The following is a 25,336-nucleotide window of genomic DNA, read 5'->3' on the forward strand; positions in this document are numbered from 1 at the left end:
GAGTCGCTTGCAGCGGATGGATGCGAAGGACTGGAAACAGAGTGTTATGGCATGGAAGAAGCCTATGTCCAGCAGTGGACTTCTGTCTGTAAGCTATGATGATGATGATGATGAATTGGATTGTTTCAGTTCATATTTTAATTGATTTTATCCATTGACATATCAATGGGTAAAATCAATTAAAATATGAACTGAAATGTTCAGTTCATTCAGTTCTATTTCAGTTCATTGATATGGACCTCCGCATAGTAACACCTGATTCAATAAACAATTAAAAACTATGTCAATATACTTAATAGATTATTAAATACATATGTATTTACATAGTTAAATCAAATGTATTTATGACCAATACCTTCCAACGGTTATATAGTTATCACTTCCATCGTTTGTGAGTTTTGTTTTTAATTTAAATAAGGTTCAAATTTATGGATGAAATTGAATTAAACGAAAAATATTCACTTTTTTATAACTGACAGCATATCAAAAATTGGTCAAAGTTAGTTATCTCATTAAACTTACTAAGTATTTGTTTAAATTACATATTGATACATATTTGCCAACTAAACTTGCTTTAAACCTTATTAGAAATCTGATAATTCCTTTGGGTATTCTTCCTATCATGAAGGTACCCGAAACATAAATTTATTGTTCTGAAAAGTTCTTAGAATACCGATAAACAAGTAAGTACTTTAAAAAAAATGATTTCAAACATTTCTTTTTATTATATCGATGTAGGTAATTCTCATGTTCATGTTTACGAAATCCCAGAATCTCAATTCAACAGCTAGAGTTTTATGTTTGTTACCGCAGAACTCCATTATCAACTAACTATTTCCCATTGTCACCAAGCTTGCTAAAACTAAGCACGCCGTAGGTATAAATTGAACCTTGAACTTATCAACTGTCGCGTCTCCAGTAACGCTCTGGCTGCGCAAGAGCAGCAGTAGAGTCATTCAAGCTACGCCATCGTGCGGCTCGCGCGTGTTTTGTGCTGTGACTAACATGACTGAGTGACAGTGCTAGTGACAATGTGTGTCGCGATTCTTCTCCTACTGGCACTGGGGTGCAGCGCTGAGTTCCAGGAGAGAGGTACTTTTAACTAGAACCTGTTATAGACGAACATTTTTTTTAAACTAAGCTCTATTATTTTGGCTGTAGTACTGTTAGTAGTTAGAACATGTTTTTTGAACGTTGCAACGCTCGCTTCGAAGTTGTTCGACAGTCTAAGGCTGTTACGCTTCACAAGAAGCGTAAACAAGTTTTTAAGCAGCTTTAAGTTGGTAACATGGTTCTTCGTTTAAATAGCTTGCAATTATGTAGTTGTTAGTTTACTTAAAACCCTAAAGTCTAAAACAGGTTCGTTGGGAAGACCCTATTAAGTTTTTACAACTCGGTGGTCTTATAGTCAATGGAGCATCATACAATTTACAGTTACTTGAATTGTATGAGTATCAAGTTCGGTGCTGGATTGAATTTCTCTTTAACTTTTTCTTGAGGTCTTGTTACAATAGATATGCTCTAGTTTTTGCCCTTTAATTTAAGTCTCTACATTTTAAAAGGACTACGAATTAAGAAGAATGAAGGCGTGGAACGAGAGATATATCACATAAGCACCTAAGTTATACATAAGTTAAGACTAAAATTTTAAAATTAATGAAAAATAACACAAACTGTTGGTTTACTGCGCTGTAAAACGACACAAAACCAAGCAATATTGTGGAGTTGCGTTGCTAAAACCACTTCAAGTGCTAAGAGGCTTTATAACAAAACCAAGGATGAATGTAACCCGTTCAAATTGAACTGTTGATTAATGCAATTTGATTTTAATTATTCAAAGATAAGGATCAACTTACTGCTACGTTAGACGCGTAATTCCTTAATTTAGACGGTTCGAATCTATATCGAATACTATTTTGAATATCTGTGTAGGTAGTCTACCCTATTTATCAACTAGGTATATCGAATATGAAATCTATACCAATAAATGTAATATAAGTATGTACGAGTAAAATTCTTCAATAAATTGTATTTCTAATTCTTGACGACCGGATGGCCAAGTGATTAGAGAACCTGACTACGAAGCTCGAGGTTCGATTCCCGGCCGGGGCAGATATTTGTATGAATAATAAGAATGTTGGTCCGGGTCTTGGATGTTTAATATGTATTTAAGTATGTGTTTATCTATATAAGTATGTTTATCCGTTGCCTAGTATCCATAGTACAAGCTTTGCTTAGTTTGGGACTTGGTCAATTGGAGTCAAGTAACCCATGATATTTATTTGTTATTCATATTAATTATTTGATATTAACCTATTAACCTGCACAAACCAGCGAAGCAATTCAATGGTGTGTGTGAAGTTCCCAATCCGCACTTTGCCCGCGTGGGAACTACTGCCCAAGCCCTCTCATTCTGAGGGGAGGCCTGTGCCCTGCAGTGGGACGTATATAGGCTGGGATGATGATGATGATGATTTTATATAAATTAATATCAATGTTGCTGTATGAGGCTTTATTTATACCAAACTTGGCCCTATACCATGAACTGCGAAATTCGAACTTCGTATCTTGCCGTCCCGCAGACGCTAATGTTCTTTAATACGAGAGTGAGAGGGACGGTACGATACGAACTTCGATTTTCGAATTTCGTAGTAGCCTTCTGCGCTAGTCTTATTTACACGTGCGAAAAAATCACGCTTACAGCGTTATCCTCGGTTTACATGCGCTAAGCGATTAATATTTAGTAGGTACTGTTCGAACTTAATAGCTTGCATCTAAACGAACCATGCAAGTGCTAAATATCCATAAAACTGCAAATGCGACTGATTAGAAATGTCAGTATTCAGTATTTATTTATTTATTGCAACACTTTTTACAAATAAATTATAAAAAATGATGCCCTGTTGGGGCAAATTTAATTACATTGATTAATTAATTACATTTAAATGTATTTTTATAATATATTTAACTTATAAATACTTGTCACTTACTAGTCAACAACTGATTCCATTTACTGTGACCTAATCAGGACTGTCTTAGACAGTGTAGCTCCTGCTGCTGTATTACGAAGTGCAAAATTCGAATTTCTTATCATGCCGTCCCGCTCACGCTTATATTATTTAATACAAGAGTGAGAGGGACGGAACGACAAGAACTTCGATTTTCGAATTTCGTATATAGTAGCCTGGTTTACACTGTCTAAGACACTCGGAATCACAACGGCATAATACCGGGTGTGGCCTGTTATATGAGCAAATAATTAAAACATAGATCATACTCTTCAAAATGAACAACATTAGTTCAGAACTTCTAAATAAAATAGTTTCTTAACTTTTATTACATTTTAAAGTTTATTCGAAGAAGCAATGTAAAGCAAAATGCTTGATGTTAGTACCGTGACAGGCGGTGTCAGCTGTGTTCTAGGACGGCGTACATTGATAGCAGTATTTTATTTGTATGAAAAAAGGAACATCAAAAGACTCCATTATTTTTAAAAGTCGTTGAACTAATGTTGTTGTTGTTCAGAAGAGTACGATCTATGTTTTAATTATTTGCTCGTATTACAGGCCACACCCGGTATATCAAGAATTTTTTTCTGTTAGAAGATGAGGGTAAAAAGAGATGAGCATACGATCGCAAGTTCCAATAAGGATCTAGGATAAAGCAGCGTTTCCACAATAGGTGGATATGTGTAAATAAAAGCGTCTATCTCTCTCTCTCTCTCTCTTTCTCTCTGTCTTAAATGCATATTGGTTCTTAAAACCCGCGTATTCAAGGCACATAGGGGAGACCGAGGAGAGTAGTGACAACGTCGATTTTTGGTAACCTATTAACTGCTAGCAAGCTCGCAACGCTCGCCCGTGAGAGTAGCGGGAAACCGGTGGATGCAAGTGACGAGTTGTCGTTCATTGTGGCGTTCTAAGGGGGAGGCCTTTGTCCAGCAGTGGACGTCTTCGGGCTGATGATGATGATGATGATGATGAAGCTCGCAACAAGGCGCGTTTCCTAGCTCGAGACTTGAACTAAAAAACGCGCGCAATTGCGAGCCCGCCAGAAGGTAATAAGTTCCAAAAAATCGACGCTGTCACTACTCTCTCCTCTGTCACAACTCTCCTCGGTCTCCCCTATTTCAAAACGCCAGCGTATCAGAGGGCCTACTCCGAAGTTCGAAAATCGAAGTTCGTATTACCGCCCCTCTCGCTCTCGTATTAAATAGTGTAAGTGTCAGAGGGACCGAATGACACGAACTTCGATTTTCGAATTTCGTAGTAGCCCTGCAGCACTATGTCTTTCTAGAATACAATAGAAGACATTATTTTTCATTATTTCTCATGCTAGTCTCAAATTAGTTCAAAGCTATTGAAATGGAGTGGACACTGGACACAGGAACAGATTTATAAACTACTAGCTTTTGCCCGCGGCTTCGCCCGCGTAGAATTCGGTTATCGCGGGAACTGTGCATTTTTCCGGGATAAAAAGTAGCCTATGTCACTCTCTGACCCATAAACTATCTCTTTGCCAAAAATCACGTCGATCAGTCGCTCCGTCTCGACGTGAAAGACGGACAAACATACACACAAAGACACACTTTCGCATTTATAATAATATATTATTTTATAAACTATTTTTTCGTAGGCTATGAGAAACATAGGTGTTATACAAGACAGGTCTTAGCAGCCATTATTATTTACAGCACTATCGTACAGCGTGAGATATATTTTAAGCTTGTAAATTACCAGCTTAGATTTGCATGTTTGAAAGATTTATGTCAGGTTGTAAATAATTATTTAATTATGCTTTTTTTTCTAACGGTCCTATGGTAAGCTCCGGGTGTATATCATAAATATGCCTTCAATGTAGTTGGGGTATAGTGGCACAACGCTGTAGCAACTCAATTCCCACCGGGTTCCTTGATTTTTTTACGTTACCTCAATGACTGAACTTCGAGTTTCGTAGTAGCCCTGCTGGCCCTGTATTACGAAATGCAAAATTCGAACGTCGTATCTTGCCGTCCCGCTTACGCTAATATTATTTAATAAGAGAGTGAAAGGGACGGTACGATACGAATTTCGATTTTCGAATTTCGTAGTAATTCCCAAGTAGCTGTCACTGCGGTACTCGATCGATCGCGTACTCTTATCTCGTTAGGATTGTGATCCCGAAATTCGAAAATCGAAGTTCGTGTCGTTATTCCGTCCCTCTGTCACTTATAATATGTAATACAAGGTTGAAAGGGATGGTACATTCACCAGCATTAATATCTGCCACAGCGGAGCGTGCAAAAATATCTGACACGTCCTTCCGAACCTAGAAATAGAGTCGTAAGTATCGGATCTTGTTGTGTCAGATATTGGTGCTGATGACTGTACGACTCTAAAATAAATGTGGTTTACTTTGCGGTACTGATTCCATCACAGTACCAGTCCATACACAAACTGGAATAAATAGAATCCACCACCACCACCTTCCTACCTTCCACCATCCTCCGCCCGCCACCTTCAATGCGGAAAAAGCACGTAGACTAAGAACGTAACATTTTCATCATGAAAATGGTCCACATATCGTCACACGTCCAATCTTATTTTATGCCAACTAAGCTAGTACTGGCTGTTTGAGTTTATCTAAGTCACTCGAAGTAAATTTAAAAAAAAAAAAAAAAACTTTTACTCCCTAGGGACTAAAGTACTCACTTTACTCCCGCCTCGTAAGGCTATATTGTCCTACTTTTAAAGTATGAGAAGTTAAAAAATAATTTAATCCATTCTATAACACTATAATTACCTAACTCTTCTGAGAATCGCTAGCTATTTTCCAACCTATACAAAGGACATTTTAGAACAATCTAAAACCGCAAGTATGTATTTTTAAAAATGTCGTAAGTATATACTAATCAGTACCGCAAAGTAAACCACATTTATTTTAGAGTCGTACTGATGACTGCACCAATATCTGACACAACAAGATCTGATACTTACGACTCTATTTCTAGGTTCGGAAGGACGTGTCAGATATTTTTGCACGCTCCCCTGTGGCAGATATTAATGCTGGTGAGTGTACATAACCGTAACAAAACTGACTTTTTAGTAGCAAAGCTATCGCTACAATTGGTTATTTAGTAGATTATTTTGAGACTTGGTATTTTTGGTCATAAAATATTACAAAATGGCGTCCGCGCGGAATTCGGTTATCGCTATCCCGCGGGAACTACGCAATTTTTCGGGATAAAAACTATCCCATGTCCTTCCCCGGTATTCAAACTATCTGTATACTGAATTTTATCTGAATCAGTTCAGCGGCTTAGACGTGATGAAGTAACAAACAAACCTAACCTTAACTCTAGTGAACGGATTGACTTTTTTAATACAATATGTAGATAAGGTGACAGCGCAAATTAAGTTAACAAAAAATTAGTTAATAATTATGATAACGATACTTATCATATATAGTTTCTAATTCTAGTGTATCCAGTGATAGCATTTATTGACGTCATTAAGGAAATGGTAGAGCTATAGGTACCTAATTAAACATAGATCATACTCGTCAAACTGATCATAGTGAATAGTGAACAATATTAGTTCAGCGATTTTTAAAGCAGTATTTAATTTGTATGAAAAAAGGATGATTTATTTTTAAATGTCGCTGAACTAATGTTGTTCAGTTTGACGAGGACGATCTTTGTTTTTATTATTTGCTCGTATTACAGGCCACACCCCGGTATAAATAGTATCGTAGCGTTTTCAGTAATCCATACTAACATTATAAATGTGAAGGTGTGTGTGTGTTTGTATGTTTGTCCGTCTTTCACGTCGAATCGGAGCGACGGAGCGACGTGATTTTTGGCATAAAGATAGTTTATGGGACAGAGAGCTTCTTTTACAGAGAGATAGGCTACTTTTTACCCCGAAAAAATGCACAATTCCCGAGGGAACAGCGCGCAATAACAGAATACCACGCGGGCGGAGTCGCGGGCAAAAGCTAGTTGTGTATAAGACATATAGTAGCGCCAGTATGACACAAACAAGATGGTGTCATGAGAAACAGAAATATCTGTGTCACGTAAGCGTGTTATTTGTTTACATTTATTAATCTTACTTTGTTTTAAATTTTATACGTGGACAGTTTTTATTACAAACTAGCTGTTGCCCACGGCTTCGCCCCCGTTGTTTTTTTCTGTATTTTCTTCCATAAAAACCTTCTCCTGATAGTAATGAACACAACAAAAAAAGAATTAGCGAAATCGGACCAGTCGCTCCCGAGTTTTGCGCTTAGCAACACATTTGACGATTCATTTTTATTTATATAGAAGATTTAGGTACTTGTTTAAGTTACTGGCTTTGTTTGCAATACAATAAAATAATAAAAAAAAAAATATCACGGGAGACTTAATACCCTTTTTCCAGTCTCAAAGTAGGTAAGCAACGCAATGCTTGTATAATGGATACAGTCGAGTTCATAAGCTTGTGAGCAAAATTTTGATCAAAATTATCTGAACACGACTCTATTGTTAACGGTATAGAAGCGTGTTCAGATATTTTTGATCACATTTTTGCTCACAAGATTATGAACTCGACTGTACCTACTAGGCAATGGATAAATATACTTAAACTAGCTTTTGCCCGCGTCTTCTCCCGCGTGGAATTCGGTTATCACGAGCTGTTCCCTCGGGAACTGTGCATTTTTCCGGGATAAAAAATAGCCTAGCTCTCTGTAAAAGAAGCTCTCCGGCCCATAAACTATATCTGTGCCAAAAATCATGTCGATGTCGTTCCGTCGCTCCGTTTCGACGTGAAAGACGGACAAACACACACACTTTCGCATTTATAATATTAGTATAGATGCATAATGCATATTAAATACCCAAGATTCGAGAATAAATATCCGTAGTTTTCGCATAAATATCCGCCCCCACCGGGATCGAACCCGGACCTCAAGCTTCGGAGTCAGGTTCCTTAACCTGGAGTATTCTGCCGTCATAAAGCAATAGGCGGTATCTCAAGAAAATGAATACACAGTTTTATCGCTTCAGCCCGATCGCTTCCAGGCAACTTTTACCATAGAAACAATAATATAAATAGATAGATATACAGCAACATACAAATAAATAAACTAACTTTCACAGTTATGCGGAAAAAAACAATGTCCTCTAAACATAGACTTCATTTTGTATGTTTTATATATTTCTAGCAAATGGATTGACACTCAAAATGTAGCCACCTTCGGATGTTGTTTGGATGACAAAAGATTAGTTTTCACGTAAAAAACCCATCGAAATCGGTCCATCCGTTGGGTGCTACGATGTCACGACTGACATTGGCGTCAATCTTAAAACACTCCTTTTCAAAAACAAAATACTTCTTAATAAACTCCTCCCCACTGCCGCTTTTACCCTTCTAATGATAATTGCACCCACCATAAGAGTCGTATTTAAAAGGCAGGTTTCGCATTGCCTTCAGGAACCGGATACAGGACACCATATAGTTTTTTGAAGTGGGTTGTATCCACTTAACTGGGTATTGGACAAAAAGCTCTCGCGCATGTGCAAGGGTATCTGCACTAACATCCTACTTAGACATACTTCCGTTCCATTCACTCTGAATACAACCCTATAAGTTTTTGAAGGATTTTTTGACGCTGATCTTTCATTCTTTGGCTCGACAGTCACGTGTTTGAGAGAGACAGCTGATGTTATTATTAAACTAGAACCGGAATAACCGAGTTGAAGAACTTGACTACCGAATTTGAGATCCCGGGTTCAATACACATTTCTGAGGGCCGAAGTTTGAAAATATGAAATCGCTCTCGTATCAAATAGTATACCGGGTGTGGCCTGTAATACGACCAAATAATTAAAACATAGATCATAGTCGTCAAACTGAACAACATTAGTTCAGCGACTTTTAAATATAATGGAGTCTTTAGATTTTCCCTTCTTAGTACAAATTAAATACTGTTATCAATGTACGCCATCCTAGAAACCAATTGACGGCGCGCGTCACTATACAAACATCAAACATTTGCTTTACATTGCTACTTCGAATAACTTAAAACTGTAATAAAAAAAAATGATCAGTGCGATCAGTGCCCTATTTCACGAAGCTACAAGTTACAAATTACAAGCGGTAGTCTTTGTTTAACAGTATGCATTGAAAAGAGACTACCGCTTGTAAATTGTAACTTGTAGCTTCGTGAAATGGGCCACAGGTGCGATCTATATTTTAATTATGTGCTCGTACAGTCACCAGCATTAATATCTACCACAGCGGAGCGTGCAAAAATATCTGACAGGTCCTTCCGGCCCTAGAAATAGAGCCGTGTCAGATATTTATGCACGCTTATTGTGTCAGATATTGGTGCTGGTGACTGTACTACAGGCCGTTAATAGTGTCAGAGGGACCGAACGACACGAACTTCGATTTTCAAATTTCGTAGTAGCCCTGCTGATAATGTTCGTTCTTGAGTCTTAAATATTAAATTTTGTTAAATAAAACCTTCGAATAGTGACTGTTATCAAGGCCGTGGTTTATTTGTTCTTCAGTGCAGTGTGCATCATTATGCCTAGAGAACAATTTATGAACTACTAATTTTTTTTTTTTTATTCGACTGGTTGGCAAACGAGCAAGTGGGTCTCCTGATGGTAAGAGATCACCACCGCCCATAAACATCTGCAATAAATAAATAAGTATCTCAACAAAGCCGACTTAGGTATAAATATAGCCGCAATTGTCCGCACCACCACTTCGCGAGATAGTTTTAAGGCGTACGAAATCTACTATTTTATACCCAAACTATTATTTACAATGTTTACATATACACAAAAAAAATTTATCTATAAAACCGAGTACAACCGTTCATATACTGGCCCGGATAATACCGACTTAATAAGGATAGTCCACGAAAAATCGGGTCGGTATTATCCGGGCCGGTAAATAGTGTCATCCCCCCAATAAATATTGTATCCAATATCCACCGATAGTTTTTTTTACGAGCTAATAAGGCGCGCGGCAAAGGTCTTTCGCCAATCAGCCACCGACAGCAGAGGAAGAAAATTAAAAAAAAATGTTTTCCAATCATTTTACCATAATTATACTCGTAAAGTCTAAAATGTACCAAAAAAACAGAATATCATGGACCTTACATTTTATTTTCTAACCGGTTCATATAACGGGCAACGGGTACAGGCTTTCCTGATTTCTATCCAATTATATCTCTACAAAGGCAAGACGGGCTTTTCCGTACGTAAATGGATAGCAACCTTTCCACTGGTTACCTCTAATTGGTTTTAACTGGCAGATAAATCTGCTGATAAATAAATAAACGGAAGCTTTAACGACTAAAATAAGATTTCTGCGATATGTGTACTATTTAAACAACTCTATATCAACTATTATACTACATAAAACAACTATTTAACCGTTTAAACATTAAATTGTTTTTCGGATGAAAGATCGAAAGGAAACATTTCAAGATAGTCATATCAAATTACATAAAGTAGAATTTATAACGGACCTAAGACATAATTATCATTTGACATAATGCAATTTTCTCAGAAATTAACAATTTTAACGAATTGCTATAAAATAAACCTAGCCTAATCTAAACCAATCTGTAGATTATACGATCAAAAAAGTTCGTCTAATAAATAGATTCATTATGTCAAATGACTATTATGTATTTCGTTCATTATTCTTTTTAAGCTCTATTTTTTTAATACGTTCCCTTAGCACTGAGTGACGGGGCACTGCGTTCCTCCAGCTCGGAGTTAGCTACAATAAAGCTTATCAAACTACATACGTTGTATGTATACAGTATTCAGCAGCAACAACAGTTACCGTGCGTATTACTCACTGGCCGCTATTAAATGCGATATCAATAGCTATATCGGCGTACAATTATGAAGTCATATATTAAAAACATTGCGAATCGTATTAAACTATATACATTGACAAGTTCGTTCGTACAGTAGAACCCTATCTCAGTCAGTATTTTTAGCGCTTATCAAAAATGTCTCGATGAAGGGAGCTGTAAATAGCTACAGTTTTCCAGGATCAAAAATATCTTATGCAAAGGCATAAGATTAGGTAAGGTAATAGACGTCACCCTGCTGTCATCTCTATTGCTAATGGCGTAAGATTAAAGATGCCAACTACTGGGACAGTGACAAGTACTCGTACGTTTACCTTACTAAATTTCTAATGACAGGTATCGTAGCTACATCAAGTATGAAAGCGAAATAAACGTATATTCGCAAGTTTGCTGCGATTCAGTGGATGCAAACGGCTCGGGTAAAATGGCGCGTTTTGATTCCTAACAATATACGGTCGGCATCAAAAGTAGCTGCATACTTTTGTACTTTATCGTTTTACAGCAACGTACTTAACACCATACACATTTGGCAAATGTGCTAATACGACAAAGTAAAAAAGCGATCCGCTACTTTTGATGGTGACTGTACAATGATAACCTATCCAACTTGGAAGATTGAAAAACCCCTGACTTTGTAATTGCAAAGTTCAATATCTCAAAATGGATGAACCAATTTCAAAGACATAGCTAAAAACACGCATGAAAACTCGCTTTCGCCTTAAAAACTTCGCGTGGAATCGGTCCATTTTGAGAGCTGCAATAGCACAGACATAATTAGTATTTGGTATTTATTTATTTGCACAAACATAAATACATAAGGTCTTATTCTAAAGTCACTTACAATATTATGCACCCTAGTAGGGTATAGCCATAATTTTAAAATTAACCTAAAAACTATGGTGAAACGACATGTCATGACATGTCACAATCACAAAAACTTTGGTGCACTTTATTTACTAAGTTAAAACTATTATGGCACAGTGATATTCTGTATTATATTCTGTATTATGTTAAGTTAAAATTATAATAAATACCCCTCTTTTTGCGTCGGGGTTTTTAAATTGTGCCTAACTCATACATGACTGGTTTATCCCAAGTAAAAATTTAACGCTACCACATTTGATAACCATCCAAGCGTAAAATAACGTGTTTGCAATATTGAAACATTATAAAAGTTTATTTGCACATGTCTGGAACATCGGACCGCCGGCGCCTGCGTCGATATGGGTGATAGCTTTTTTAATCTCTGTCATAGTTCTTTATCCCGGGTCCACATCGGCTCGCATACTTATCAAAAGTCCAAATGTAATGTTTGTCCGAATGAATCGTTTGTCATAACTCGTTTTTCTCTGAATCCAATAATTATTCAGAATTGTTATAAAACAAACCTAACCTAACCTATAGTATTCTATAGGATGACCATTTAAAAATTTCAGATTTTTTTAAGATTTCAATGGGAAAAAAATTATGACAAACGATGATTCGGACAAAAATTACGATATGACTTGCGAAGAGTATGCGAACTTTGGCGCTCCCCTTTAACCCTTATCTCGGCCATTCTGCATATAAACATAGTCCAACTAAATCTAAGTTAAACGTCCGACTGGTAGACAGACTAATGCCGAATAGAAAGAAAACATTTATTCGTGATAACATGGTAAAAATAAATAGCAATAAAAAAATAAAAATAGTTAACATGTCACGAAATGGTCCCAAATCAGCAATCTGTCGGTCTTGCGAACGGCGCTGGTCTTCCTTTGGGACCATCTGGTCATCATACATTAAAAAAAATACAGTTAAATAAAGTGAGACCGATAAAGTTTTCAGTTAAAAATACATTCCTATTTAAATAATAAAAAGGAACACTAACATTATAATATAGGCGACATTACAATATAGATAATAGGTGACACGCAACTTGGCATAAAATTATAGATGACATCTATTGGGTCAGTGACGTACTCGTACGGTTTACCTTACCACTTTTTCCGCTAAACGACGCGTTTAGGCGGCCTTAGTCTAATTCTAATTGATAGTTTGTGTAACTGTTAATATTACATAAGTTACTAGGGGTATTTAATACTAATTTGAAAGTCATAACGTTATTTTGGCATAATTATTAATTCGTATAACAATTATTCGCGTAACTGAATACCCATAAGCGCGTAATGTACATTGGCATGACGATAAGTTGGCAAAATACGCATAACTAGTTACTTTGGATTAATACCTATTTAAAATTATTCTAACCTATTCCACCAAACGTTCTGCCACGTCTTTGCCTAAAATAAGTAGTCACAGCAGTTTTCTTTATAATAGATCGAAACTAGTCGGACCTTTCCTGATTTATAATCGTGAGCTGAACTGTTTCATTTAGTAATTTTATCCCTGCTTCTTACCTCGCCACTTCCCATGCTCAGGCGTAAGGGATTTAAAGCTATTAAAAATAAAAATGGCATGATAACCGGCGCATTGTCGCCGGAACAATGCGGCGCGTATTTTGTCAACACCTGCGCGATTGTGCGCGGGCGCAGGAGCTGTCTGTTTTGGAAATTACAACGAATTTTGTTTCACTTTACAAGCGCGTTTAAAAAATCGCGAAGAATGCAGGCACAGAAAACTAAATCGCGTACCAGAACAGTAGGGCACGAAATTCGAAAATCGAAGTTCGTATTTTACCGCCTCGCTGACGCTAATATTATTTTATATGAGAGCGAGAGGGACGGTATGATACGAACTTCAATTTCGAATTTCGTAGTAGGTACAGCTACAGTGAATTAGCCTGTTTCCTGCGACTCCGTCTGTGTAGAATTCGTTTAGCACTATCCAGCGGGAACTATGCACTTTTCCGGGATAATAATGATCCTATGTCCTTCCCCGGGACAATTCAATGGTGTGTGTGAATCTCCCAATTTGCATTGGGCCCGCGTAGGAACTACAGCCCAAGTCCTGGCTGGAGGCCAGAAGGGCTACTACGAAACTCGAAAATCGAAGCTCGTATCGTGCCGTCTCGCTGACGCTAATATTATTTCCTACGAGAGCGAGAGGGACGATACGATACGAACTTTGATTTTCGAATTTCGTAGTAGCCCTAAATATGAATTAGACTGTTTCCTGCGACTCGCGGCCATAGAAATAGAGTTGTACTTATCAGATATTTATGCACGCTTGTTGTGTCAGATATTGGTGCCGGTGACTGTACCATCCCTCTCACTCTCGTATTAAATAATATGAAGGGTCCACGAAAAAATGCCTAGTCACCTTTTTTTTTAATTGAGATTTTAACTTCAAAATGTAGAGCTCAAAAAGTACTATGACTTACCATTGAATTAAATAATCTGAAAACTATACTGAAAAAAAAATTTTTTTTTTACTTTTGAATAAATGGTAACCATAGTAATTGTTTGTGATGACTAACTTTCAAACCGCTATAACTCAAAAAGTTGCTTAGGTGACTAGACACGTTCTTTCCGTGGACCCTTCATATTAAGGTGATTTTCACCGGCGAGGTGAGACGAGACAAGGCGAGACGATAATTAAAATTTGTATGCAATCTCAGTGCCGCCATACAAATTTAAATTCTTGTCTCGCCTTGTCTCGTCTCGCCACGCCGGTGGAAAATCACCTTTAGCGTCAGCTGAATGGTGCGATACGAACTTCGATCTTCGAATTTCGTAGTAGCCTCTCTGATTAATGAGTAATTGTCGATTAAAACTTTGTTTTGTCTCTTTTTAGCACTGAATGTACCCGACTTGCACTTGGTTATTTTTTAACCCCCGACGCAAAGAGAAGGGTGTTATAAGTTAGACCGCTATGTGTGTCTGTCTGTCTGTCTATGGCACCGTAGCTCTCATACGGGTGGGTCTATTTGAATGCAGTTTTTTTATTTGAAGCAGGTTTTCTAGCAGCCGTTTTTGAGATATTGAACTTTGAAGTGACAAAGTTTTCCAACTTTTTGTTGGTTAGGTTATGTCCATCGTTTGTGTTTTAGCGGACATATATGCATTCGATTTTAAGATGCTTTAAGACAACTAAATACCCAGCCAGTTGAGTAAGTCAATAAGTGACATCGAATTCTATAAGAGAATCGCGTTTCAACTGTTTCTAAAAAGTATGTCAATTGGTTGTTGGTGTCAACAGAACATCATGACAACGTTTCTTAGTATAGCACATCTATACTATCTTCAATACTCAATACAAACTCAAGGGACTGCCGAGTGTTTAGCGCTAATCAATGTGGATATGGAGGGGGGTGAAAGAGAATAGAGGCGAAGCGCGGTGGCGGTTCAAGATAGGTTGATCAGAACGTATATTCTTCGTATTACTGAAACAAATACAAATATTATTTTAAAAATAAGACGCGTATACGCGATAGAAAACATATTGTTTTCTTACCATTCAGAACACATGACCTGCCGGGAAATATTTACGCCGTGCTAAGGGTTTATTTAGTTTAAATACCTCTTTGAGTGTTTTTTTCAATCGAACGAACTAAAAGTAATCTTGTTTCAAAACTAAAGCTTTAAAGCAAGGATTGAATGAATGCAATAAATGCGCTAAAAACTCGGCGCTTCTTAGAGATATGGTCTATGTCTTCAATACAAATACTCAAGCATAAAAGCATAACTTATGTATATACATAATTAGGTGCGTACCAGCGATTATATACGAAGATACATATCTATGAGCAGTAACCTTGTGCAGTGTCGGTATATTATTGTTATTGTTATCTACCAGATATCTGAGTCTCTATTAAGCTAAGAAAATATGCACATGCGTATACCTAGTGCCATCCACGAAGACGCGTGATTATGACAAAATTAGACATTAATGACATTGTAATAAGAACCACGGCACGCGTCATCGTGAATGACTCTACCTATACTTAGTTACCATTTGAAAAATAATAAAGCCTTTATATAATCTATTCTTGTTTGCAAATACAGAAATGTTGAACGCAAAACCTGACTGGCTGTTCCTATTTATCGCTGCTTCGGTTGGTTAAAGGTAAAATTAAAAAAAAAAAACATGATCTGAATATTTGATTAATTTCATACGTTCCTGAGAAAAGGGTTTTAACAGACTGACAACAAAGTGATCCTAAAAGGTTTTTGTTTTTGCCAACAGAAGTACGGAACACTATAGTGTGAGTGTTAAATGAGGGACCATTTTCGCGCTCACCAGTTGGCGCCACTGTAGACAAAGGTCCTGCCTAAAGTATAGTGGTTAGTTTGTTATTACGGGCGTGTAAACAAAATTGACATTTAAATCATATTTAATACCTTAGAACTGTACCATAAAAATATCGAGCATGCCACATTGTTGTTAGATGCCTCCTGCCATGGGTGCCGGGAGAATTATTTTCAGATTTTGCATGCATTTCGCATCTGCATAAACGGAGGTGCATTTATAGGTTTCATTCTGTATCTTAGTCTTGTTCTATGTATTTCTTTTATGCCGGGGGGTGCAAGCGCACCCTCCTTGCACCGGCGTCACGCAGCAGTCACGTTGTGTAATTGTCACTTTAGTTCGATTGTCTCTACATATACAATTAGAGTACTTACTAGAGCGCAGTGTTTCTCAGTCGATCAGTCTTTTGAACATCTTGGATGCGCTCAATAGCTAACTGGTACGTCTCGAGTTTGAAACTACTCTTATAAAGTATCCATACTTACTAATATTATAAATGCGAAAGTCAACGTAGTTTTTGGTATAGTTAGTTTATGGGCCAGAGAGTGACATAGGCTACTTTTTATCCCGAAAAAATGCACAGTTTATGGGCCAGAGAGTGACATAGGCTACTTTTTATCCCGAAAAAATGCACAGTTCCCGAGGGAACAGCGCGCGATAACCGAATTCCACGCGGGCGAAGCCGCGGGCAAAAGCTAGTAAACAAATAATAAATGAACAAAAAGCTGAATATTCAGCTGTTTCCTTATCGCCCACCCACGCGTGGGCTTGGTCCAAGTGCATTCCACATAATCAGTTCTGATAATCGAAACGTTATCAGCATTTAAATCGTTTTGTCAGTTGTCAGCAAGTACATCATAATATTAAACTGAGGAATGATAACAAAACAGATGTTGGAATATTTTTTTTCCAAGCTTTTTCCTATTTTACCAGACTAACCGAATGAGGGTTATATTTTTCGAGCGTATGTATGTATGTGATATGTATTTCTTTGGTTCTCTATGTAGTCTACACGATTTGACGGTTTTCTTAGGTAATTCGGCAAAACTGTCGGAGTGTCAAAGAGTATATAGGTAGGTACCTAATATTTCAAAATGGGGGCAGTGAATAAAATATGGACAGCGGTTTTTTTATGTTAACAGTGTGGGTACCAAATGAAAGCTAATAATTAGCCCATTCCACATATATTATTATGTATGTGTTATATGCTTTCAACATACAATTCTTACAGAAAATCATAACTGTATGAAATGAAAAAAACCTGGCTACCTACCTTTTTTTTAAATCATTACTCAAAATGAAAAGCAACTTAAATTTCAAGAGTTTGGATACACGGCATATGGCTAAAAATACGCAATTCAGATAAAAAGATTGCAAAAGCCAAAACTACCGACAGCCAAAAAGACTAAATTTGCAAAAATCTAATGTTCCCAAGTTGATCAAACTCATGCGTTCCAGATGACAAGTGGCCGTTTGTTTCACACCGTTTGTTTTTTAAATTAGTATTTTTCTCCAAGGCTACCAATAGCAGGCGCAGAACATTTTCCCGCGCGATTTCCCATACTGATATCATTACTATAATGCGCTAACAAAACAATTATATCTGAAATACTCACACCACAAGCTCAAGGGCAGCTGACAACAAACTATACTGCATTCCAGATGGGTATCCCTTAATTGGCATAACATTCACTTGGCATAACAATAAAAAAACCGGCCAAGAGCGTGTCGGACACGCCCAAATTAGGGTTCCGTAGCCTTTACAAAAAAAATAACTAATATTTTCCAAGGATTTCGTTTTTATACGGAATCTTCCAAGTTTAGGTATATTTTATACCTTAGGCTGCTATTTACTCTTAAACTACTAATAAGTCTCAAGCAAACTTAGCTGTTAAGGTTTTCCTTGAAAATTTGATATACTTAATAGCATTCTAAATTTTTTCAAAATTTTCACCTACCGGTTTACATTTTAGAGGGGGTGGGACGCTCGATTTTAATGAAAATTTGCACATAAAAGTTGAATATTTTGCAAACAAATCACTGAATCGAAAAATCGTTTCAGCAACCCTCTAATGATTTTAAAAGACCTATCCAACGATACCCCACACTACAAGGTTGGAGGAGAAAAAAAAACACCCCCACTTTACGTCTATGGGATTAAACATTTTTTTTTGTAATTTTTATTGTACCATTTTGTCGGTATAGTTTACGTATAAGTATATATATGTGCAAAATTACAGCTTTCTAGCATTGATAGTCCCTGAGCAAAGCCACGGACGGACGGACAGACAGACAGACATGGCGAAACTGTAAGGGTTCCGTTTTCGCCAATTTGGCTACGGAACCCTTAAAATTGCGTAATGCGTAGCAGGCATAATACCTAAGCCAATAAGTAATAATTACTCTAAAACACAAAGTTTAAATTTATTATATTTGTACATTTTAATGCCTACAGATGGGTGATGGGTACGGTAGGTTAAGTAGTTAATATCTGGGTCAAATAACTTAGATTGTTTTTGTATTTTTTCAAGGCCGAAGGTCCAAACTACTTATAAAGGGAAGCTCAATCACTCAATTTCGTCACGTACCCACTGATATTCTTTAGTCATGCTTAATTTACAGATTACGCGTTGTCTGTTTTGCGTATCAATGTGATGCGTATTTAGGTTACGAAAGCGCTGATGCTTATTAAAATGATTGTTATGTAGGTATATTTAAAATTAAACATGCTATGCGCTTTAATATTATTATAATACACACCCGTTCCAGATAGATCTGCTTACAAGGTCACTGACCCCTTGAATGTCAATAGTAAATTGACATTAAGTTTTTTTTTTTTTTAATTTATTGAAGCATTGGCAACACGGCCATCAGCTTAAGCTACTTTTACAATAATTATGAACTATCGAGTAAGTACAATGAATACAATAAAAAAATTATGTTAAGTATGTACAATGAAAAATAATAGCAAAGATTTACAATAAGGAAATTAATAAGTATGAAAAACTAACTTGACATTTAGTTTCAACATTAAACAGATAAAAAAACATTGACAACGGAAAATTGGGATGGAAAAGTATCTGTTACGTGTTGGAATTATCTTAAATAACTACCTGTTTTGTAACCATTTCTGCGGTTAACGAATTAAATTCTATGAATTTTGTCTGTTAAGGCATGATATTGTTTTTAAGCCAATTAAACCTTCAAAATAGAGGTATGGTAAACAGCAGGATAGTAGAACTCGAAATTATATTACTCTCTTGCTCACATTTGCCAAGTATGAGCCAGAGGGAAATATGATTTTAAGTAGTTTCTGCTTTCGTGCCTTCTACTACATAATATTTCTAACCCCGGGCGTAAAAGAGGGCTGTTTTAGTTTGACCGATAGCGTGTGTGTGTCTCTGGCATCATAGCTCCCAAATAAACAGATAATTTTATATGAAGTTGGTTTAGGTATCGTCAATAGTCAGATTAATCCCGATTAGATTTTAGCTAAGTTACATTATTATAGATATATAGCCTTTCAGGAAACCTACATTGCAAAATGCAGTACGCGGGTCAAATGTCGTTCTCGTGTTCAAGCAATGTTGTGTGGTCTTCTTGGATTTTAGCCATTTGCTTTTTAATTACCAGCTCGTATCAAATTGCAGTTACCAAGTCAGTTAAACAGCGATATTATATAATTTAGTATTACTAGTAAATTAATAAAACTCGAGCTTTTATATACATACATTCCTTTGTAACCGAAACCGGAAAAACGCCAGCTTAATATAAAGATCGCCCGTATTAGGGCTATATATCGCTCTATATCTATGACAACAACTCAAAGATTTTTCCTAACAAGACATCTGCGAGCGCGTTCCAATTTAGCCACGCCTGAGTCGTGCCCTTTAATGTAAAACGGCACGTAAGGCCCTACGTCGTTGCGTGACAATAAAGACTGCCACTTTAGTCTTGTGACTTACGACCTTTTTCTTAGACAGCTAATTGGAGTTAAAGCTGCATGACCGTCTGCAGTTGTTATGCAACTGGCCAGTTATGGCCATTTTTTTTCTGAGACGTTTATGGGGTAACATTAGATAGAGACTATAGACATAATACATAAATATGTATGAAGATGGTCTCTACTAGCAACGCAGGTGACACTTTGTCAAAGAGAATATATTGTTATTTAAAAACGCGGAAAATATCAGTTCTTATTTTTTTTTCATGAACCTGATGTTGAATAATTTAATTAGCGATTACATTACCATTGAAATATAATTAAATAAATTTCTAACTTACCTTTTTGCTGGCTGAACTTTTTGTTAACTGCACATAAATTGCCATCCAACTTACATATGTATACCAAATTTCAAGTTAATCCGATCACTGAAAGTGGGTCAAAATTAACTGGCATGATTTGACCCAACAACAACAAACAAATAAGTTTTATAAGCTTGTAAAAAACGCTTGTAATGGAATTCCAATAGGAATTTAGATTACTCCGGAAATTACAATTGAACTGCCAACTTTCATAGTTCACGCGAGCGAATCCGCAGGCAAAAGCTTGTTAGAAATATATGTACCTAGTTAGTTAAGTCGTACTGCGTAAATTCGTGTAATTGTTTAATTGTTCTGGCCATGAGAGTTGGCTAACTGATACGAACCATGGTACAATCGGCACTTTCCATATCGATAGCGGGCAAAGGACAAATGGACTGTAAAACGGTTTAGAAATAATATAAAAAATAGTACATTGTGTCTTAAGGGCGGTAAATAAGGAATTACGAACGAGAGTCTATTAGAAGTCCGAAGTCGAAGGCTGAGGGCTTTAATGAGTCGATGTTCGTAATTCTAGTACCGTCCGTGCGACGTTAAATGTTTTTCATCACATTTGCGAGTAAAATTTTATATTTCTAAAAGAAAAATATAATTGTTCCAAATATTGGCGATACCTTAGGCTGCGCTCTTAGTAGCGCCGCCCTCTACCTCCCCCTCCCGCAGCATGCGCCGCAGCGTGCACACTGCATGTGGTCCTGCAGCAGCGCGCGCAGCACCATCAGTACGGGCACTGACTCATTTACCGACCTTGGGTTTCATGAGAAGCACATTAAGGTCGAGGGTTTTATTTGGGGGGTTGCAACCAAGGTAGCCTGCATGTTACGACACTGTTTACGAGCAAGTGTGATGAAAATATACATACAGATCCAAGGGACTCTAGTTCCGTCAGTTTGGCATCTTGCATTTGAATCATGTTAGAAAAAATAGAATATAAAAGACGATTAAAAATACAAACTTCCAAACACACACACTTTCGCATTTATAATATTAGTATGGATTAGCGTTACCCACGCTATCCCGTGGGAACTATGCAATTTTCCGGGATACAAACTAACTGTATAACGAATTTCATTTAAGTCGGTTCAATGGTTTAGACGTGATAAACTGGTTAAAATGGTTAAACTGATCGAGTGTTGCCATATATGCTTCCGGATTGAAAGTTTCGTCATAGTGTGTTGTATGTTCTTTAGTTTTAGTTTTAAATGGGTCCCACTGAAAAACGGCGTTATATTATGCTGAGTGGGGCCCACTTTATACTATTCGATGTTATTTTTATTCTTTCCATCTAATGTATTTTTATAATTAAATAAATATAAATATCACGGGACAATTCACACCAATTGACCTAGTCCCAAAGTAAGCTTAGCAAAGCTTGTGTTATGGGTACTAAGCAACGGATAAATATAATTATATAGATAGATACATACTAAAATACATATTAAACACCCAAGACCCGAGAACAAACATTCGTATTTTTCATACAAATATCTGCCCCGACACGGGAATCGAACCCGGGACCTCAAGCTTCGTAGTCAGGTTTTCTAACTACTAGGCCATCTGGTCGTTTTATGTGTATCGAATATGTGTAAATAAATGTTCTCTCTCTCTCTCTCTCTCTCTCTCTCTCTCACACACACACACAGTCATAAGTGATAGAGTACAAACAGACTCACAAACTTTCGCATTTATAATATAGTGGGACGATTCTGATTCATGTACTATTTTAGAATAAATAGGTATGACCACTTATTCTTTCCTGGAAGAATATATAAAATAGAATTACCATGCTATGATCTCAGTGTCAACAGGATAAATTTTAGTCTATGACAATAAACATATAGTCACTACTTTAAAAAAAACTCGTATCTCAAAGTAGATAATTTTTCTTAGTGGACTTTATGAATATTACGTCAAGGTTCAATTTCGTTGACATATTGATTTTAGATACGAGATTTTTCAAAGTAGTGACTATATTAATACTTACGTATATTTTTTAGGATTCTGTATTCAAGCGAGACAAACTCGCCTGCGCTACTCTGTCCGTCCGTATGTTCATCGTTACTGATGTCACGTAAATAACCTACCTAACTTAAAAAAAGGTGTAAAACCGATTTTAATATAACCTTACCTAACCAACAAAAAGTTGGAAACCTCTGACTTTGTCACTTCAAAGTACAATATGTGATCTCTAAAACGGCTAAACTGATTTTGATAAAACATGTCTAAAAACTATCGCTGGAAAACCTGCTTTCAAATTAAAAAAGCGCATTCAAATCGGTCCACCCATTTAAGAGCTACGGTGCCACAGACAGATACACAGACACACATAGCGGTCAAACTTACGACACCCTCCCCTTTTAAGTCGGGGGTTAAAAATGTAAACGAACATAACTAGAATATGCTCGATCACCCTAGCTTACTCTTGAACTTTAATTATTGTGTAAGCATGAGTGCTTGCCGTGCCCTACCTTTTTTGTTTGTCTGTCTATGCGAGTAACCATCTAGAATGAACCCACACTTGCTTCGGAGAGGGGCTCTGCTAACACTGGATATTTATATCTACAAAGTATGGAACCTGCGAGACCGATTCGAACTCGAACTTGGCCGGTTTTTATTAGTAACTAGCTTTTGCCCGTGGTTTCCCCCGCGTGGAATTAAGTTATAGCGCGCTGTTCCCTCGGGAACTGTGTATTTTTCCGGGATAAAAAGTAGCCTATGCCACTCTCTGGCCTAAAAACTATCTCTATGCCAAAAATCATTTCGATCCGTCGCTCGCCGTGTAAGACGGACAAACACACACACTTTCACATTTATAATATTAGTATGGATTTAATGTAGGTAGTATATGTCCGCTGTTAAGAAGCCAATTCTGACTCAGTCCCATACAGAATACGTCAAAAAACAAAAACATTGACGTATTTAATACCAGGATGACAGGTGTCAAGATTGACGTTTTAACGGCAGTCTACTATAGTATCTATAGGTAAAAAACTTAAGAAGATGACCTTTTGTATGTATTTAGTAGTAGCGTGTCCGTATAGAAAAATTGACGTTCCATATTCGAATACATAAGGTAAGGATCAATGAACTCTGTATAGCCAGCTTATTTACCCATTTAAGCTTGCTTTTTTTAAACACCTTTAATTTGTTCTGCTATGATTCATTTAACAAACATTCGATGAATCCTCAAGCTACTGTTAAACAAAGACAGTCTTATCTTACGTCCTCTACAGTTAAGTCAAGTGTAGGTAAGAAACTTTAATAAAACCTCTTTTTAACCGACTTCAAAAAAAGAGGAAGATATCAATTCGGTTGTATGTTTTTACGTTTGTTACCACAGAGCTCCGTCATTTATGATCCGATTTGAAAAATTAGTTGTCTGGGAATGCCTTTAATTAAGTCCCATAAGAACAAATCAGGATCTGATGATTGGATCCTAAGGAAATCGAGGGAACTCTTCAAATATTGTAGGGGCACCTATGCTAATTTACGTATAGATAAGTAGGTATGTTTAATAGTAACTCGTGCATTTGCTCTTTATAATCATCATTCGGTGAAGTGGAACTGATGATGAAGACCACATTTGACCAACGGAGCGACTAGAAACTCAATAACAAGTACTTTACGGGTTGAATTTCAATGACTTTAACACAGTTGCTAAGCAATTTAAGCTCATCGTAATGCATATGGTGAAATGGAACGGGTGATGAAGCACCAGGACTCCTCAATAATGAACGTGCTCTGTACTCTGTATCGGAGCAATCTTTCGTAAAAGATGAAGAGTAGTTGATGTTAAACTATTTAAGATCGTGTTGGTACACTAAAAAGCTTGAAAAAAAAAATTAACAATAAATTAACCGACTACAAAAAAATATGAAAATAATTTTCTGCTAGTCTGAAGTCGGTGTCTCAGCAAGAGCCAGCAGGAGTAATTGAAGCCCAATGATGTAGGTAAGGTAGACGACATAGGTTCACTCCTGCTGGCTCGTGCTGAAGCACTGACTTCAGACTGGTAGAAAATTATTTTCATGGTTTTTTGTAGTCGGTTAAATTTTTTCGCATGGCAGTTTCACAACATAGTCGTACTCGTAAAGCTTCCAAAGTCCCCGATTATTCATCATAACACACGCATACCAACCAATTACACCCAATGACAACTCTGATATCATTGCACTCTAAGATCCCAGTAATTAGTTGAATCATGCGCAAGCACCTAGGATTGGGGACCTAGGTGCCGAACGCGCCCGAAGATAGCCGAGGTTTCCCGAAGGCGACGCGAAGTGGGGAGGTCGCCAGTCCGTGACTCCTGCTCAACGATGTGTGACGTCTCCTACTCACTACTTGATACTGTATGGGCTTCCATATAAACCCTATAATGTCTAGTATGATTACTGTATGACGAAAAGACACGGTCGGCGAGGAATTGTGAAATACTTCCGCGTTGTCGAAACTTGCGGTCTGCATTGACGTTTTGTACGCAAATGAGGATTTTAGCTTCAGACCGCAAATCTTGCCCAAAAAGAATGTTAGTTTTAATTTCACATTTAACCACTCGCTTAGATTTAATGTCGCGCTTTGCCAAAATGGAGAAGTGTAGAAGGACTAAAAGTAGTTCTAATAATATAATGACGAGTATCAAAACGCGTTAGAATGACATTCTGCGTACAAGCGAACAATTCATTTCAACTCGCAGTGTTTTCTTCACGCTTTGTTAAGAAAATGTTAAGTGATGTAGTTCGAAGATACACTTAAAATTTAGAGTCGAACTCGAATTGAATGAATCATTAAAGTAGTAGACAATCAAAGATAAAAAACGGCACCTTTTAGAATTATCTATTTTACCTATGATTGTTAACCATCTACAATATTATTGAGGACTTGAACATAGTTTTTCCTTTCAAATTATACACTGTTAGGATGTTAGGCGGTAAAGTAGACATTTCTATTGCTCTTATTATTT

At 37.0% G+C, this 25,336-nt stretch overlaps 1 protein-coding gene across 1 annotated transcript in view; it reads left to right on the forward strand.

Moving 5' to 3' along the window:
- Positions 1–973: 973 nt before the first annotated feature.
- The window catches only part of Egfr (epidermal growth factor receptor), a 151,621-nt gene continuing 127,258 nt past the window's right edge, over positions 974–25,336 (forward strand). The window contains exon 1 of the mRNA XM_074099977.1: positions 974–1,092. Coding sequence (XP_073956078.1) covers positions 1,032–1,092 — 61 coding nt within the window. The 5' untranslated portion in view covers positions 974–1,031. The remainder of the gene's footprint in view (positions 1,093–25,336) is intronic.

Source organism: Choristoneura fumiferana, chromosome Z (assembly GCF_025370935.1).
Source record: "Choristoneura fumiferana chromosome Z, NRCan_CFum_1, whole genome shotgun sequence".
In the NCBI taxonomy this organism is placed as follows: domain Eukaryota; kingdom Metazoa; phylum Arthropoda; class Insecta; order Lepidoptera; family Tortricidae; genus Choristoneura; species Choristoneura fumiferana.